The sequence below is a fragment of the Musca autumnalis genome, unplaced genomic scaffold (assembly GCF_047663935.1).
Source record: "Musca autumnalis isolate F117 unplaced genomic scaffold, ASM4766393v1 scaffold_2, whole genome shotgun sequence".
NCBI lineage: Eukaryota > Metazoa > Arthropoda > Insecta > Diptera > Muscidae > Musca > Musca autumnalis.
Window position 1 is genome coordinate 228,318,070 of NW_027411755.1, and position 19,921 is coordinate 228,337,990.

A 19,921-nucleotide genomic window follows, 5' to 3' on the forward strand; every position below is an offset into this window, starting at 1 on the left:
ACCGATTCCCGACCAATAGGAATTTAGGCGACTGCAATATCCCGAGCATAATTGAACTAAAACTACTCCGGTTTGTCGTGGCAGCTGACGCTCTTCAGGGATGTGCTCCGATGACTGCATTCACACAATAATTGCTTATGGCCTCAGCAGCTGCATCCGTATGAATGCTGTTCAAACCTGCCTGATATGCCTGTTGATCTAGAGGTTATCTCCTATATTGTTGGACCTCCGTGTCTAGAGCATGAATATCCTTCTTGATATGCCTGGGTGTATCGGTGGCCAGCAGATGGTCGATTGATTGGGATGGCTCTCACGGTAACACCCGAGCAAGTACTGCAACGAAAGCATCTCATTATGTTGTCGTACTGGAAGAATCTTTGCCTCCTCATGTAGATGGTCCACTGTAGATTTGAGGAGGCACCCTGTTGCTGTTCTCAGTGCGGCGTTCTGACAAATTTGAATCTTATCCCACTGTGTGTCACATAAATTCGGGACCAAACTGACGCTTACCACAGACCGACATATCGGTCTACATTCCTGTAGAACGATTCTTTATCTGCACCCCAAGTGCTGCCGGCTAGGGGCTTGAGGACCTTGTTCCTACATTTCAGTTTATCGTAGATAGTTGTGGCATGCGAGGACGACGTGAAAATGGTTTCGAATGTGACCCCTAGAATTTTGGGGCAGTTTGTGGTCGGAATTCTGCTACCATCGACCCTGATATTCAACTCTCTTCTATACTGCGCCGTCCATGTGGTGGATAGAGTGGCCGTCGATTTAGTGGCGGATATCTGCATATTCCTCGCGTGAAAAAAGATGGTAAGATCGGTTAAATAGGAGTTCAGTCTCTCACAGATGTCATCAGGGTAGGTATCTGGCGCCAGGATCGTACAAACATCCGCATACGCTACGCTCTCATTGCCGTCTGGAGGGGCGGAATACAGGAAAGTTAGAAGTTAAACAGTTCCGGAGATATCACCCCTCCTTGGCGAACTCCCTGTTTTACTATACGGGGCTTGGATTTCTTGTTCCTGAATTCCACATACGACTGGCGACCACACATATAGTTGATTATCAAACGTTTCAGACCTGGCCGGAGGGTTGTCTGCTCGATGTCCTCTAACAGCGTTGTGTGCTTGATAGTATCAAAGGATTTTGATTAATCAAGCGCCACCATCACTCTTCTGTTACACGGCGGTCTCTGGTTGAGTCCTTGACAAATATATGTGGAGATGGCGTGCAGCGCTGTTGTCGTGCTATGCTGCTTGCAGAATCTATGCCGGTGATCGCCAATTGAATGGCTTTTTCTGACGCTGGACTAAGGCCTCAAGGGTCTTTGCTACGGGCGAAAAGAGCGAAATCGGCCTGTACGATTCACTTTTCTTGGCATCCTTGGTGGCTTCAGTAGCGGGACCACCCTGCCCATTTTCCAGACTTCGGGAACAATCAGAGTGGTTAGCGACAATTTGAGAACTTTTGTGAGATACTCCACTCCCGGCTCATTCAACTGCTTCAACATTACCATGGAGATTCCATCAGGGCCCAACGCTTTGGATGATTTAGCGTTCCTGATGACATTCGCAACATCATCCATTGTAAACTGTGGTGGTTCATCCTCGGCAGAAAGATATTTGATGCGACGGAGTACTCTTCTCTTCGCCTTGTCATCGAAAAACTGCCGATTAAAATAAATTGTGCACCTCTTCGGGTCAGTCAAGTTAACATTGCCTAACGTGACTGCGGTCCTATATTCCCTCCTTCCAGGGTTCAAGAGTGACTTAACCGTTGCCAAAATTTCACTTATACCGGCTCCAATGTTGCAACTCTTCACATGATTCAAACCACTTGTTCCGCTTATGCTCGCCGACCTGGGATCATTGGGGTTGGCTCGGCGAAGCTCATCACGCTCATTTGCTATTATCCTCGCATCTGTATGGAAATTTGTTCTCACTTCGGGTATTCGACCAGCAGGTATATGAGCGGCTGCACCAGTGATGATGCCTCGGAGCGTCCTTTCCGCTACCCGAACATCAGAAGGATTGGTCAGTTCTCTGAAGCGGTGATTGGTGAACTCTCTGAAACCCGGCCAATCAGCTTTCCCATGATTGACAAATGTGCAGCGTTCAGAGGTGATGAAACCGGGTGGTCTGCTAATGTAGACAATTATGGGGAGATGGACTGATCAAAGGGAAATGACGGGTTGCCAGGTAACGTCATTTGTCAGACCAGGTGACATGATGATTATCTCTGGCGAACTATGGTATTCTCCTCTAATTCTGGTTGAGGCGTCTTCATTGACCATGGAAAACTCAGAAGTATTATTCTGCCAGCCGTATACCCCTCTGGTCATTACCAAGGACCGAATGGTACAAATTATAATGCGCATTAAAGTCCCCTAAGATCAGTCGGTTATGACCTGAAGTACTCCTATGATACGACGGGATGTATGCATTAAACAACTCTACCTCGGCAGTTCCACACCTGACTGCTACCTCATATATTCCGTGTACGGGTTATTAGAGCCAGCCTCAAGCGCGATAGGTTTGTATCAAATAGACTGGTGCAACAGGAAAGCTAGTACCCCACCACCACTTTTGGTACATTCCTTCCACAGTACGTTGCATTTTTATATGCAAGAGACCTGTCCGGGACAGATTTATGTGAGTGTGGGATGACCGAAGACTGGCGGCATATACTGACGGAATGCCGGTACTATGATGAAATTAGAAATTTAGACAATATGGGTATCACGTATGGAGGGGCGGGGTGGGATTTCAGTAGGGCACTTGAAGACAGGCGGACTTTTAGTTGAAGAAGGACTAGACTTAGTGGAGGTGATCCCTCCACATAGTCGTCTCTACAGTTGGGTGTTGTTGGAGGAGGAGAGTTGGTGTTGGTGCGGCGTCGTGTTTCCCTGGTGTGGATGTCGTGCCGGTCATCCGTGAGGGTGGCTTCGTCTATTGTTTGTGTTGTGTTGTCCGTTGCCGCGGTCCCTATGGGCCTATTGTGCAGTCCGTGAGGGCAGCATGTTAATTGTTTGTGGTCCTGTCTTGTATGTTTTGTTCCGCTGGTTATATGGAGGAGGTCACCAGTCCGGGGCTGTTTGGAGTCCAACTGGTAGTGGTCATTGGCCACGAAGCCTGACCGGAGGCTATATTCTGGTACCGCGGATGCCAGGTGCCCCCAGATCCTCGGATCTGACCTGGCAGTTGGTGTTGGCCCCCTTGTGGGAGCATCGCGGTGGATGTGGTTTGGACCCAAATCGCCGGTAGAGCTTTGGCTCGAATGTGGAGTTGCATATCAACCGTGTGCCTGATCCATAGAAAGGCAGGAGTTTAGATAGGCTCCGTTCCTAACCAATGTGGCGATCACGTCCAAATATGTGTGAGCGGATTGGTATTCGTACTTTGTGCGGGAGCGTTGGTAGACGCATTGTATTCACCCGGTGTTAAGAGCACTGTGAGGTAGACCGCAAGGTAGGTACTCACATAAAGCACCACGACGTATGCAGTACGTTGTAACCATCACAATGCTGTAAGCTGCAGGTTTTGTTGAGCTTGGTTTCCTGCACCACCTCGACTGTTATTTTCTTCTGACTCGTAAAGTCCACTATATCTTCTATCTTACCTCGGAGTCCATTGTAATTAAATTGCAAAAATGGTTTTTAGTGTTGCCTGTCGGGTTGCTGTTGGGTGACTGCAGGGGAATCACCTATTCTAATGAAGATGACTCAGTAGGAGAAGTGTTCTCGTAACATGCAGCAACAACATCCAGTCGTAGTCCCTCACATGGACGATTCCAGAGCATTCCGATCATATACTCGTGCACCCGACATCTGTTGCATCTCACCGAAGTTTTGAGTGAGTGATGGATGTGAATGTGACAAACTGACAACTTCCAAAATGGTTCTGGGTTATCTTCCGTCCCAAGACAGAAATACAAAACAAATATACACATACATATATACACCCATCCAGTTGTCGACAGTGTATCCACACCGTTTATGGTCGAAATGAGCACGCCGTTGTCAATTTGACATTGAATCGACTTTTTTCCCTCTGTGCTGAGGTGGCAGCCTTTGGCCGGAACGCTGACGTAGTGTGATACTGGGTAAATCTGGTGTCGAAGGACCATCCATCGTTTAATTGAAAAACTATAGTCTTCTCTGCCCTTGCCGAAGGTAAATCAATTTAACCATGGCCTCACTTTCCTTTATGTCTTCGAAGCCTGAATCATTTTACTAACTTTAAAATCACTCAGAATATATGAATATATATTTACAATGTTTTGTGGTATAACGTATGTATGTATATTGTGCTTAATCACAAAAGCAAGTTACTGACCTTTAAGGACATTTATCATTGCGTTTGACTTGGATGGCATTTAAGAAGAAAATGTTGGAATTTCATGCAAGGAACAATAAAGGGCTTGGCCTCACAACAGCAAATATAAGGTGTTACCACTCTACAAATATTAATGTGTACACATGTATCTATGTATATAAATGACACACATATTACTATAGATAAATATTTTCTTCTTTTTACAAGAAATTTAAAGTGGAAAAAAGTGAAATCTAATGAAGTTTTAGCAAAGAATTTAAGAACTTATGTACAGTTTCGAATTGGAAAAAATTATGTATCTTTCTATATTTACACTAAATATGTATAAAAAACTTTAAAATAGAAAAAAACCTTATAATTTGATTTCCTTACCTTTTTGTAAATCCATATCATCCATATCGGAATTTTTAATTTGTTGTAATTTTTCGCGAAATTTCTTCGTTATCTGTTTCCTTTGATAGTCAGCTTCAATTTCCTGTTTGGTTCGTGGTATTCGAAAACGTACACAACAACACACCATTATAACTGTAATTAAAACCAAATGACAATGACAATTTTAATTTTAATTGACCGTTAAATCACAATTGTCTGTCTATCTCATTCATTACTTATGCTCATTACAATTCCCAAACATATTGCAATTATGTGCCACACACGAAATCCTCCAATTGTTGTCCGCTCTAGCCATGTTGAATCGGGATTAACATCCAAAAAATCTTGATCTTCGTCGCTCATAGTAAAGTGTTTTTAATTATTTTTAAATTATTTAAGGTAATTATTAGTTATGTTCAGTTATTTTTATTTTGAACTTTTCTATTTTTTTTTTTTTTTTTGCTTTTTCGGGTATCCTATTTTCTTTCTTGAGTTGTTCTTTTGTTTGCGTTGTTTTTAAGTCAAAAGTTCGTAGCAGACTGAAATTTGAATAAAATTCTAACTCAGTTATGACCTATACCTTGGCGGGTGTGTGTTCATGTGTAAGGGCCACTTAGCTTATCATAAAGATTTATTTTAAATACAGGGTGTGACAAAAGTAGAAGGCTATTGTGTAAACAAACTTAGCAATAAAACGTTTTTTTTTTTGCATAAATGACGAGAAAGATCTAGCAGAGTCCGTATCAAGACTAATATGGTTATTCTCGGGTTGTTACATCCGCATCCACCACACTCAAATTTCGGTGAGATGCCATAGATGAAAACTTACGGAAGCATACAACATCCTATTACAACAACCAATACTACATCATACAGCTGTGCTACACCTAACAACTCGTCGTTTCTCTTAAATCAGACCTTCATCCCCATAATTGTCTCGATCAGCAGACCGCCGATTTCATCACCGTAAGGTGAATACGATTCCCACCCAGGCATGCCAACTGGGATCTTCATCTAGAGAGAGAAATCCAACGCTACAAGAGAGAACGCCTAGATCAAAAAGCCCATCAAGATGGTTGAAATAGCATTTACACAAATGTAGTCCAAATGCCATAAGCAACTACCGTGTGAATGCGGTCCTCGGATTATTTCATCCATCGAATGCACCAGAAACCAGAGTAGTTTTGGCTCACCTACGCTCAGGATGGTGCAGTGTTCTAAATTCTTATAGAACAAGGATTCATAACACCTTGCAAAACATGCGACAGACAGCCTTTCATGTGTTTTTTGCTTCTGCTGAAAAAAGTCTTACAAGATGTAACAAGTGAGTAAAGGCTATAGTCGGGACGGGGCCGACCATGTGATACCCTACACCACTACCCCTGTGAATAAGCTGTTCACTGGTAAACATTTCTTTTAGGGAATATAATCCGACTACCACCAAACATAATATGCCTCTTTCTCTCTGGGATCTCCATAAACAACCAAAATTTCCATCCGATCAAAATTTCGACCTGTAGCGTCATTGCAACAAATGGAAGAATTGGATGCATTACCAACTATTGTGGTATCTCCCTTGTTTGACCAACTTCGCCAACCTACTTTACACCAATGTACAGGTAATATTTTCTTCTTCCATTGACATGCTTTTCCATTGAAATACCCCTACTAGAAACCGATATATTCACAAAGAATAAAACTTTGAATTTCTCTCCACGTGAGTTTTTTCCCTTTCCGATCCCTAAATATTATCCGACTATCACCAAAATCAAGAGGCTTCTTCCTCTGTGGGCTCCCATCCACCCTCAAAATTTCGTGACTATCCAATCAAAATTTCAACCTGTAGCGTGATTACAAAAAATGGAAAAATTGGATATATTACTGACTTTTGCGATATCTCGGTTGTTTGCCCACTTACACCAACATATTTTGCATCAATATAAAAGAGATATTTTCTTCTTCCATTGGCGCGCTTTCCTTTTGGAATACTGCTACCAGAAGCGGATAAATTCGCATAAGAAAAAAACGTTGACTTTTCTCCACAAAAGCTTTTTGCTTATTCCGACTCCTGAATATTGTCCGACCATCACCAAGCTTAATATGCTTCTTCATCTGTGGGACCCGCATCAACTCAAAAAAAAATCTTTACGATCCGATTAAAATTGCGACCTGTAGCGTGATAACAAAAAAATCGGAAAATGGGACGCATTACCGACTATTGCGATATCTCTGTTGTTTGACCACCTACGACAGCCAACTTTACGCTGTTGTAAAGGTGATATTTTCTACTTTCCTTGCCAGGTTTTGCTTTTGATATACCTCTTAAAGAAACAGAGGTATTGACTTTGAAATAAAACGTTGACCTTTTCCCAAATAAATTTTTTGCTCATTCCGACCCCTAAATATTATCCGACCATGACCAAAATCAATAGGCTTCTTCTCCTGTGAAACCCCACTAACGCTCGAAATTTCGTAACGATCCGATCAAAATTGCGAACTGTAGCGTGATTTCCAAAAAAAATAAAAAATGGGATGTATTACCGACTATTGCGATATCTCCGTTATTTGGTTATCTACGCCGACCTAGTTTGCATCATTGTAAAGACGGGATCTTCTACTTTCATAGTCAGGCTTTGCTTTTGGAAAGTTTCCAACCAAAGCTGTGATATTCGTCAATATAATTAAAATCGCAAAAATGAAAATTGGGGTTTTATTTGCTACTATTGCGATATCTTCGTTGTTTGATCACCTACGAGCACCTACTTTACATCATTAGAAAGGTGATATTTTCTACTTTCATTGTCAGGTTTTGCTTTTGGTATAACCCATACAGAAGCCGAGATATTCGCTTTGGAAAAAACATTGTCTTTTTATCCACCTAAGTTTTTGCCCTTTTCGACCCCTAAATATTATCCGACCATCACCAAAATCAATAGGCTTCTTCCCCTCCGGGACCCTCATCAACACCCAAAATTTGTCGACGATCCGATCAAAATTGCGGCCTGTAGCGTGAATACAAGGTTTAGATGGACAGACGGACAGACGGACGGACGGATGGACGGACGGACTGACTGACGGACGGACACACATAGCCAGCTCGTCGAGACATTCATTTTGGTATATATAAGTATGGGTCTACGACCATTATTTCGATGCGTTACAAACTTTTTTGGCAAAACCAACTTATAATACCCTCCCCACATAGTGGTGTAGGGTATAAAAACTAAAAGAACCTTTCAAACATTTGGAAGATTGTTGGACGATTTTTCGATCAGATTATTCCTCTGCGCTTCTTTCCGGCGATCTTTTAGCGAATTTTTATGAATGAATGAAATTAAGAAAGTGAATGAAGAACCAGTATACTAACCACCACGACATAGGGAATTCTTAAAAATCATTACAAATCAGAAAAGGAAACAAAAGGATAAAACTCAACTACCGTGGATTTTTTAAGAATAGATCTTAGATTTCTTTAAATAATATTTTTCGAGTCCGAGGATTTTTTAAAGAATATTTTTCGAGCCCATGGATTTTTTAAAGAATATTTTTCGAACCCGTGGATTTTTTAAACAATATTTTTCGAGCCCGTGAAATTTTGAAAGAATATTTTTCAAGCCCGTGGATTTTTTAAAGAATGTTTTTTAGAGCTCGTGAATTGTTTAAAGAATATTTTTCGTGCCCGAGGATATTTATAAGAATATTTTTCGAGACCTTCGATTTTTAAAGAATATTTTTCGAGACCTTCAATTTTTAAAGAATATTTTTCGAGACCTTCGATTTTTAAATAATATTTTTCGAGCCGGAGGATTTTTTAAAGAATATTTTTCGATCCCGTGGATTTTTTAAATAATACTTTTTGAGGCCTTGGATTTTTGAAGAATGTTTTTAGAGCTCGTGGATTTTTAAATATATTTTTCGAACCCGTGGATTTTTAAAGAATATATTTCGAACCCTTGGATTTTTTAGAATATTTTTCGAACCCGTGGATTTTTGAAAGGAACATTTTTCAAGATCGCAGACTTTTTAAAGTTTCGAGCCCGTGGATTTTTGAAAAGAAAATTTTTCGAGACCGCAGACTTTTTAAAGTTTCGAGCCCGTGGATTTTTGAAAGATTATATTTCGGGTCCGTGGATTTTTTTAACAATATTATTCGAACCCGTGGATTTTTGAAAGGAAAATTATTCGATCCTGTGGATTTTTGAAAGGAAAATTTTTCGAGACCGCAGACTTTTTAAAGTTTCGAGCCCGTGGATTTTTGAAAGATTATATTTCGGGTCCGTGGATTTTTTTTAACAATATTTTTCGAACCCGTGGATTTTTGAAAGGAAAATTTTTCGAGACCGCAGACTTTTTAAAGTTTCGAGACCGCAGACTTTTTAAAGTTTCGAGCCCGTGGATTTTTGAAAGATTATATTTCGGGTCCGTGTATTTTTTAAACAACATTTTTCGAGACCGTGGATTTTTTAAAGATTAGTTTTCGAGATCGAGGATTTTTTAAAGAATATTTTTCTAGCACGTGGATTTTTAAACAATATTTTTCTAGCCCGTGGATTTACTAAAGAATATTTTTCGAGCACGTGGATTTTTTAAAGAATATTTTTCAAGTTCTTGGATTTTTTAAAGAATATTTTGTGAGCCTGAGAATTTTTTAAAGAATATTTTTAATGATCTTTTAAAGAATACTTTTCTAGCCCTAGGATTTTTTAAAGAATATTTTTCGAGCCAGTGGATTTTTTAAAGAATACTTTTCGAGGAAGTGGATTTTTTAAAGAATATTTTTAGAGCCCGTGGATTTTTTAAATAAAATTGTTCAAATCCGAGGATCTTTTAAAGGATATGTTTCGAGTCCGTGGATTTTTTAAAGAATATTTTTCGAGCCCTTGGATTTTTAAAGAATATTTTTCGAGACCTTGATTTTCTAAAGAATATTTTTTGAGCCCGTGAATTTTTGGAAGACTATTTTTCGATCCCGTTGATTTTTTTATAATATTTTTTCAAACCCTTGGTTTTTTTAAAGAATTTTTTTCGAGCCCGTGGATTTTTTACGGAATATATTTTGAGCCCGTGAATTTTTTAACAATATTTTTCGAGACCGTGGATTTTTTAAAGATTATTTTTCATGACCGAGGATTTTTTAAAGAATATTTTTCTAGACCATGGATTTTTTAAACAATATTTTTCTAGCCCGTGGATTTATTAAAGAATTTTTTCGGGCCCGTGGATTTTTTAAAGAATATTTTTCGAGTCCGTAAATAATTTTAAAGAATATTTATCGAGCCAGTGGATTTTTGAAGGATATTTATCGACCCCCTATATTTTTTTAAGGAATATTTTTCGAGTTCGTGAATTTTTTAAAGAATATTTTTCGAGCCCATGGATTTTTTAAAGAATATTTTGCGAGCCTCAGGATTTTTTTAAGAATATGCTACGAGTACGAACATTTTTTAATGAATATTTTACGAGCTAGTGAATTTTTTAAAGAATAATTTTCTAGCCCGAGGATTTTTTTTAAACATTGTTCGAGCCTGAGGATTTTTTAAAGAACTTCTTTCGAGCCCGAGGATTTTTTAAAGAATATTATTCCAGCCGGTGGATTTTTTAAAGAATACTTTTCGAGTCCCTGGATTTTTTTAAAAACATTTTTCGAGAACGTAGATTTTTTAAAGATTATTTTTTGGACTAAATGCATTAAATGCATGTCTGTAACAGTTTATACAGTTGAGTTTATATCGAGTAAGCAAATGAAAGACGAAATCAAAAAGGGCGGTATTTCAAATTGGAGAAATAAAGCAACAAAAAGGGCCAACTTAGTAAGTGTGAAATAAAATCGTTAAACGCGTTTCTCGAAAATCAAGATACTGTGTTATTAAACGGTCTTATTTAAATGGATATTTTTTAAAAATTCCATTACATATACATACATACAATGTCTGTTAAAATTCACTGGATTTCTTTAATGTAAACGTACTCTACAAAAATTGAATAAAAATATCACGTGCCAAAACCTAGCAGCAGTATTAGCTTCCAGATACTTTAGAAAAAAAAAACAACAACAACAAAAGGCATATACATACATAAGTATATTTTCTTTTCAATGGCCAACTAAACTTGATCGCACACACAACGTCCGCACATACGAATATTCACATGCCTTTTGTTGTTGTTACTATATTATTTTTTGTTTCTTTTTTATTTTGTTATTTTGATAATGTGAATAATGTTACGGAGCACACAACACTTCACATAGCCGTGATCGTCTAGTGGTTAGGACCCTACGTTGTGGCCGTAGTAACCCAGGTTCGAATCCTGGTCACGGCAATGTCCGCAAAGTGGAACATTGTCACGGGTGAAGTATTTTTTTATAAAATAAGGAGGATTTTTTTTATAAAAAAAAAACAATAATAATAAACATTTGATTATGATTAAGAGATCAGCACAATGAATAGAACAACCCATCATGTAATTTATAGAAACATAGCCTTTAAAATCCACGGACTCGAAGAATATTCTTTAAAAAATGCATGCACTCGAAAAATATTCTTTAAAAAATCTGAGGGCTAGAAAAATATTCTTTAAAAAATCCACGGACTAGAAAAATATTCTTTTAAAATAACCTTAAAAATCCGTGGGGTCGAAAAATATTCTTTAAAAAATCCACAGGCTCGAAAAATATTCTTTAAAAAATCCATGGGCTCGAAAAATGTTCTTTAAAAAATCCATAGGCTCGAAAAATATTCTTTAAAAAATCCACGGGATATATTGTTTAAAATATCCACGTGCTAGAAAAATATTATTTATGAAATATTCTTTTAAAATTAACGGGCTCGAAAAATATAGTTTAAAAAATCCACGGGCTCGAAAAATATAGTTTAAAAAATCCACGGGCTCGAAAAATATAGTTTAAAAAATCCACGGGCTCGAAAAATATAGTTTAAAAAATCCACGGGCTCGAAAAATATATGGTCTGTTCCTTTACTTTTGAAAGTGGTAAAACCGGCAAAAGTAGCAAAAGTTGTAATCTGCTTCCATATGAATTGTATAGTGTCTGAAGTAAAGGAACGCTTTTCGAGTAAAAAGTTGTAAAACTTGAAGATTCTTGCACGTAAAGGAACAGAGCTATAGTTTAAAAAATCCACGGGCTCGAAAAATATAGTTTAAAAAATCCACGGGCTCGAAAAATATAGTTTAAAAAATCCACGGGCTCGAAATATATAGTTTAAAAAATCTACGGGCTCGAAAAATATTGTTTATAAAATATACGTGCTAGAAAAATGATCTTTAAAAAATCCACGGACTCGAAATATATTCTTTAAAAGATCGACGGATTCGAAAAATATTCCTTAAAAAACCACGGGCTCGAATAATATTTTATAAAAAATCCATGGGATCGAAAAATATTATTTTAAAAATCCAAGGACTCAAAAAATATTGTTTAATAAATCCACGGGCTCGAAAAATATTGTTTAATAAATCCACGGGATCGAAAAATATTCTTTAATAGATCCACGGGCTCGAAAAATATTGTTTAAGAAATCCACGGGTTCGAAAAATATTGTTTGAGAAATCCACGTGCTCGAAAATTATTCTTTAAAAAATCCACAGGCTCGAAAAATACTTTTTGTAAAAAATCCACGGGCTCGAAAAATATTTTTTGGGAAATCCAAGGGTTCGAAAAATATTGTTTGAGAAATCCACAGGCTCGAAAATTATTCTTTAAAAAATCTACTGGCTCGAAAAATACTTTTTTTTTAAAAAAAAATCCACGGGCTCGAAAAATATTGTTTGACAAAAAAAATCCATTTTATATTTTATTATTTTATAAAAAATTTAAAAATCGACGGGCTCGAAAAATATTATTTGAAAAATCCACGGGCTTGAAAAATATTCTTTAAAAATCGACGGGCTCCAAAAATATTCATATATATCCACGGACTAGAAAAATATTCTTTAAAAAATCCACGGACTAGAAAAATATTCTTTAAAAAATCCACGGACTAGAAAAATATTCTTTAAAAAATCCACGGACTAGAAAAATATTCTTTAAAAAATCCACGGACTGGAAAAATATTCTTTAAAAAATCCACGGAATAGAAAAATATACCTTAAAAATCCACGGACTAGAAAAATATTCTTTAAAAAATCCACGGAATAGAAAAATATTCTTTAAAAAATCCACGGACTGGAAAAATATTCTTTAAAAAATCCACGGAATAGAAAAATATTCTTTAAAAATCCATCGGCTCGAAAAATATTCTTTAAAAAATCCACGGACTAGAAAAATATTCTTTAAAAAATCCACGGACTGGAAAAATATTCTTTAAAAAATCCACGGAATAGAAAAATATTCTTTAAAAAATCCACGGACTGGAAAAATATTCTTTAAAAAATCCACGGAATAGAAAAATATTCTTTAAAAATCCATCGGCTCGAAAAATATTCTTTAAAAAATCCACGGACTAGAAAAATATTCTTTAAAAAATCCACGGACTAGAAAAATATTCTTTAAAAAATCCACGGACTGGAAAAATATTCTTTAAAAAATCCACGGAATAGAAAAATATACCTTAAAAATCCACGGACTAGAAAAATATTCTTTAAAAAATCCACGGAATAGAAAAATATTCTTTAACAAATCCACGGACTGGAAAAATATTCTTTAAAAAATCCACGGAATAGAAAAATATTCTTTAAAAATCCATCGGCTCGAAAAATATTCTTTAAAAAATCCACGGACTAGAAAAATATTCTTTAAAAAATCAACGGACTGGAAAAATATTCTTTAAAAAATCCACGGAATAGAAAAATATTCTTTAAAAATCCATCGGCTCGAAAAATATTCTTTAAAAAATCCACGGACTAGAAAAATATTCTTTAAAACATCCACGGACTAGAAAAATATTCTTTAAAAAATCCACGGACTAGAAAAATATTCTTTAAAAAATCCACGGACTAGGAAAATATTCTTTAAAAAATCCACGGATTAGAAAAATATTCTTTAAAAAATCCACGGACTAGAAAAATATTCTTTAAAAAATCCACGGACTAGAAAAATATTCTTTAAAAAATCAACGGACTAGAAAAATATTCTTTAAAAACCCGTGGGGTCGAAAAATAATTTAAAAAAAATCCACAGGCTCGAAAAATATTCTTTAAAAAATCCATAGGTTCGAAAAATGACCTTTACAAAATCCAAGGGCTAGAATAATATTCTTAAAAAAATCCACGGCTCGAAAAATATTCTTTAAAAAATCCATGGGCTCAAAAACTCTTTAAAAAATCCACGGACTAGAAAAATATTCTTTAAAAAATCCACGGAATAGAAAAATATTCTTTAACAAATCCACGGACTGGAAAAATATTCTTTAAAAAATCCACGGAATAGAAAAATATTCTTTAAAAATCCATCGGCTCGAAAAATATTCTTTAAAAAATCCACGGACTAGAAAAATATTCTTTAAAAAATCCACGGACTGGAAAAATATTCTTTAAAAAATCCACGGAATAGAAAAATATTCTTTAAAAATCCATCGGCTCGAAAAATATTCTTTAAAAAATCCATGGGCTAGAATAATATTTTTTAAAAAATTCACGGGCTCGACAAATATTCTTTAAAAATCCATCGGCTCGAAAAATATTCTTTAAAAAATCCATGGGCTAGAATAATATTTTTTAAAAAATTCACGGGCTCGACAAATATTCTTTAAAAATCAATCAGGTCGAAAAATATTCTTTAAAAACCCGTGGGATCGAGAAATATTCTTTAAAAAATCCACAGGCTCGAAAAATATTCTTTAAAAAATCCATGGGCTCTAAAAATTTTCTTTAAAAAATGCAAGTGCTCGAAAAATGTTCTTTAAAAAATTAACGGACTAGAATAATATTCTTTAAAAATCCAAGGGCTCGAAAAATGTTCATTAAAAAATCCATCGGCACGAAAAAAATTCTTTAAAAAATCCATCGGCACGAAAAAAATTCCTTAAAAAATTCACGGACTAGAAAACTATTCTTAAAAAAATCCACGGACTAGAAAAATATTCTTTAAAAAATCCACGGACTAGAAAAATATTCTTTAAAAAATTCACGGACTAGAAAAATATTCTTTAAAAAATCCACGGACTAGAAAAATATTCTTTAAAAAATCCACGGACTAGAAAAATATTCTTTAAAAAATCAACGGACTAGAAAAATATTCTTTAAAAAATCCACGGACTAGAAAAATATTCTTTAAAAAATCCAAAAACTAGAAAAATATTCTTTAAAAAATCCACGGACTAGAAAAATATTCTTTAAAAAATCCACGGACTAGAAAAATATTCTTTAAAACATCCACGGACTAGAAAAATATTCTTTAAAAAATCCACGGACTAGAAAAATATTCTTTAAAAAATCCACGGACTAGGAAAATATTCTTTAAAAAATCCACGGATTAGAAAAATATTCTTTAAAAAATCCACGGACTAGAAAAATATTCTTTAAAAAATCCACGGACTAGATAAATATTCTTTAAAAAATCAACGGACTAGAAAAATATTCTTTAAAAACCCGTGGGGTCGAAAAATAATTTAAAAAAAATCCACAGGCTCGAAAAATATTCTTTAAAAAATCCATAGGTTCGAAAAATGACCTTTACAAAATCCAAGGGCTAGAATAATATTCTTAAAAAAATCCACGGCTCGAAAAATATTCTTTAAAAAATCCATGGGCTCAAAAACTCTTTAAAAAATCCACGGACTAGAAAAATATTCTTTAAAAAATCCACGGACTAGAAAAATATTCTTTAAAAAATCCACGGACTAGAAAAATATTCTTTAAAAAATCCACGGACTAGAAAAATATTCTTTAAAAAATCCACGGACTAGAAAAATGTTCTTTAAAAAATCCACGGACTAGAAAAATATTCTTTAAAAAATCCACGGACTAGAAAAATGTTCTTTAAAAAATCCACGGACTAGAAAAATATTCTTTAAAAAATCCACGGACTAGAAAAATATTCTTTAGAAAAACCACGGACTAGGAAAATATTCTTTAAAAATCCACGGACTAGAAAAAATTCTTTAAAAAATCCACGGAATAGAAAAATATTCTTTAAAAAATCCACGGACTAGAAAAATATTTTTTAAAAAATCCACAGACTGGAAAAATATTCTTTAAAAAATCCACGGAATAGAAAAATATACTTTAAAAAATCCACGGACTAGAAAATTTTTTTTAAAAAATCCACGGACTAGAAAAATATTCTTTAAAAACCCGTGGGGTCGAAAAATATTTTTAAAAAAATCCACAGGCTCGAAAAATATTCTTTAAAAAATCCATGGGTTCGAAAAATGACCTTTACAAAATCCAAGGGATAGAATAATATTATTAAAAAAATCCAGGGCTCGAAAAATATTCTTTAAAAAATCCACGGCCTAGAAAAATATTCTTTAAAAAATCGATGGGCTCAAAAACTACTCTTTAAAAAATTCCCGAGCTAGAAAAGTATTTTTAAAAAATCCACGGGCTCAAAAAATATTGGGAAAATATAGGGAAAATATTCTTTAAAAAATATTCTCGAAAATATTCTTTAAAAAATACACAGGCTCCAAAAATATTCTTTAAAAACTCCACGGGCTCGAAAAATATTCTTTAAAATTCCACGGGCTCGAAAAATATTCTTTAAAAAATCAACGGGCTCGTAAAATATTCTTTGAAAAATCCGAGGGCTGGGAAAATATTGTTTAAAATATTTTTAAAAAGGGTTACGGGCTCAAAAATATTGTTTAAAAAATCCACGGGGAGGGAAAATATTCTTTAAAAAATATTCTCGAAAAATATTGTTACGAATGTAACTGATAGGTTTAAGTTAGTTTAGTTTAATTTCCGTTAATTTAAAAATTTGAATTGTAACGTAAAGTTTTTATTACGCAGTTACTTTATTTAAGCAACAACAACTACCATGTAGAACTCTCTTCATTATTCTAGATGTTCTTTACCTTTCATTAATGTGCTTTTATTTTGTTTGTCATAGTCATGTAATTATTGTTTAGTTTGTCACTTCTTTTCTTACATTCATTTGTTGTTGTAATTACGTCATTGATCATCCCCCATGTATGTATGTGAGTATGGTTGTTCGCTTAGTGCGAATGTGCGTCTGTGTGTTCGTTGTACAGATTCGAGGTGTTGCCATATGCTCTAGATATTTCTCGAACAGGGAGACTTTGGGATATAAATTACCGGGGAAATGGCAATGACGGGGTAGTCGTGTTTTAAGCGTTGAACTGAATAGATCGGTTAAATAAGAGATGCGTGCTAACTAGAGACTTGCTGTGTGCTTTGTAATTAAAGTCGGTTCTGAATAAGTGTAATAAAGTAAATAAGGCATTGTAGAAACGTAATCTAAAACGAACCCTGTTTTATTTGGTACAAATCGTACTGGGGAATAAAACAACGTCTACACGGAGATTAGTTAAACCTAATTCCGTAACAATATTCTTTAAAAAATCCACAGGCTCGAAAAATATTCTTTAAAAAATCCACGGCCTCGAAAATTTGAAAAATCCGAGGGCTGTTATTGGCTAATATTGTTTAAAATATTCTTTAAAAGGTTTACGGCCTCGAGAAATATTCTTTAAAAAATCCACGGGCTCCAAAAATAGCAAAATGTGTTTTCTAAAGTATTACCCTGTATTCTCCACACAATCCTTCTTGACTATTTTCTACGTAAAAAAACAATCCAAGGGGGATATCATTGTTTTATTTAATATTCATGCATAGGTACTACGTTACGCTCATTCACTTTAAAAGGACAAACAGGATTTATGTATGTATGGCATAACATACGAACATACATATTCCTTATAACTATCTATCGATGTATGCGTGCCGTGTATAGTTCGCCTGTTGGCGCTATTTTAACTATGTCGCAATAGCAAAACACTTCATCAACATTATCACTAGCAGCATTCCAGAACTACTACTAGTACCATCGTCGTCACCATTACCACCTACATGAAACATGCAACAAACAAAGAAAACCATCAAATGCCACCACGCAAATTACTACGAACTTCTGGCTGACCATCATGCAGATGCGCAGGAAGGAACACACAAACTAAAAAAACCAATAAGGAGTGTCTCAGCATGAAAATATTACATTCTTTTTAAAATAAAAACACTGTGACTTGTATGAAATCTTGTAGAAGGGGTTCGAACATGGGATGAAGATCTGAGATCTCTGAAATTATGGAAATAATTAAACAAAGTTTTCATAAGTAGCACTTAAAACAAGATGTTGTTCACAGTAAATTTATATAATGATTGTCAATTGTTCTTTTTTAAAGAAAAATTCCCTGATGATGATCTTCGGAGAAGATCGAAATATTGGAACAATAAAAATAAAATAAAAAACAAACTCTATTGTTTTTATTTTCTGACCTAAAGCCAAACTAAAATCAAGAAATAAAAAGACCTACATATTTTGAAAATATCTGCAGGATTTGTTACATTTTTTCTTTTTCCCCATGCCGCAGTCAGTGGAGATTGGAGGCAGCTGACGAAATTCTACTCTCCCTCAGAAGAACTGAAGTGGATATCGGTTTGGTTCAGGAACCCTATTTATGCTAAAACAAGATTTCTGGGCTAAACGATGGACGATGTTCCCGATTTAACACCTCTATTGGGTAAAATGTAAGGACTCTACAAGTACAGTGATGGTCTTCGTTCGTTTTCGATTATATTAGACCTCAACAGGTCTTCTGTTCTCTATAGAAGACATTAAGAAGTATTTTGTTGCCTTTAAAATACCTCAGTTTTATATAAGTCCTAAGGAATTCCTCTGTTGTGTCTATAGGAGACCTCTATAGATGACCTCAAATGTTATTCTGTTGTCTATAGAAGACCTCAAGAAGGCTTCTGTAAATAGAAGACCTCAAAAGGTCCTCCGTCTACTGTCGAAATATATTCTTTAAAAATCCACGGGCTCGAAAAATATTCTTTAAAAAATACACGGGCTCGAAAAATATTCTTTAAAAAATTCACGGGCTAGAAAAATGTTTATTTAAAAATCCACGGGCTAGAAAAATGTTCATTTAAAAATCCACGGGCTCCAAAAATATTCTTTAAAAAATCCAAGTGCTCGAAAAATATTCTTTAAAATGTCCACGGGCTCCAAAAATAGTCTTTAAAAAATCCAAGTGCTCGATAAATGTTCTTTAAAAAATCCACGGGCTCCAAAAATATTCTTTAAAAAATCCAAGTGCTCGAAAAATGTTCTTTAAAAAATCCACGGGCTCGAAAAATATTCTTTAAACAATCCACGGGCTCGAAAAATATTCTTTAAAAAATCTATGGGCTCGAAAAATATTCTTTAAAAAATCCACGGGCTCGAAAAATATTCTTTAAAAAAACCACGGGCTCGAAAAATATTCTTTAAAAAATCCACGGGCTCGAAAAATATTCTTTAAAAAATCCACGGGCTCGAAAAATATTCTTTAAAAAATCCACGGGTCGAAAAATATTCTATAAAAAATCCACGGGCTCGAAAAATATTCTTTAAAAAATCCACGGTCTCGAAAAATATTCTTTAAAAAAATCCACGGTCTCGAAAAATATTCTTTAAAAAATCCACGGCCTCGAAAAATATTCTTTAAAAAATCCACGGGCTTGAAAAATATTCTTTAAAAGTCAACGGTCTGGAAAAGTATTCTTTTAAAAATCCACTGGCTCGAAAATATTCTTTAAAAAATCCAGGGGCTCGAAAAAGGTTTTTTTAAAAAATCCACGGACCCGAAAATTATTCTTTAAAAAATCCACGGGCTCGAAAAATATTCTTTAAAAAATCCACGGTCTCGAAAAATATTCTTTAAAAAATCCACGGCCTCCAAAAATATTCTTTAAAAAATCCACGGGCTCAAAAATATTCTCTAAAAAATCATGGGGTCGAAAAATATTCTTTAAAAAATAAACGGGTTAAAAAATATTCCTTAAAAAATCCACAGGCTCGAAAAATATTCTTTAAAAAATCTAAGGGCTCGAAAAATATTCCTTAAAAAATCAACGTGCTTGAAAAATTCTTTAAAAAATCCACGGGCTCGAAAAATATTTTTTAAAAAAACCCACGGTCTCGAAAAATATTCTTAAAAAAATCCATAGACTCAAAAAACATTTTTTAAAAAATCCACGGCCTCGAAAAATATTCTTTAAAATATCCACGGGCTCGAAAAATATTC

At 34.9% G+C, this 19,921-nt stretch overlaps 1 protein-coding gene and 1 non-coding gene across 4 annotated transcripts in view; one reads left to right on the forward strand and one right to left on the reverse strand.

Moving 5' to 3' along the window:
• LOC141395334 (uncharacterized) overlaps nucleotides 1–19,921 on the reverse strand; it is a 44,544-nt gene that overhangs the window by 15,737 nt on the left and 8,886 nt on the right. For 2 of the 3 annotated variants that reach the window (XM_073971003.1, XM_073971005.1), the window contains exons 1-2: nucleotides 4,952–5,524; nucleotides 4,716–4,868 (exon numbers count right to left, since the gene is read on the reverse strand). In XM_073971003.1, the coding sequence (XP_073827104.1) occupies nucleotides 4,716–4,868; nucleotides 4,952–5,078 (280 nt within the window). In that variant the 5' untranslated portion in view covers nucleotides 5,079–5,524. Of the gene's footprint in view, nucleotides 1–4,715; nucleotides 4,869–4,951; nucleotides 5,525–19,921 lie in introns of those variants that run through there. The other variant, XM_073971004.1, reaches the window with a different exon arrangement.
• Nucleotides 10,962–11,033, forward strand: TRNAH-GUG (transfer RNA histidin (anticodon GUG)). Its single transcript has one exon. It is a non-coding gene; the product is annotated as a tRNA-His (tRNA).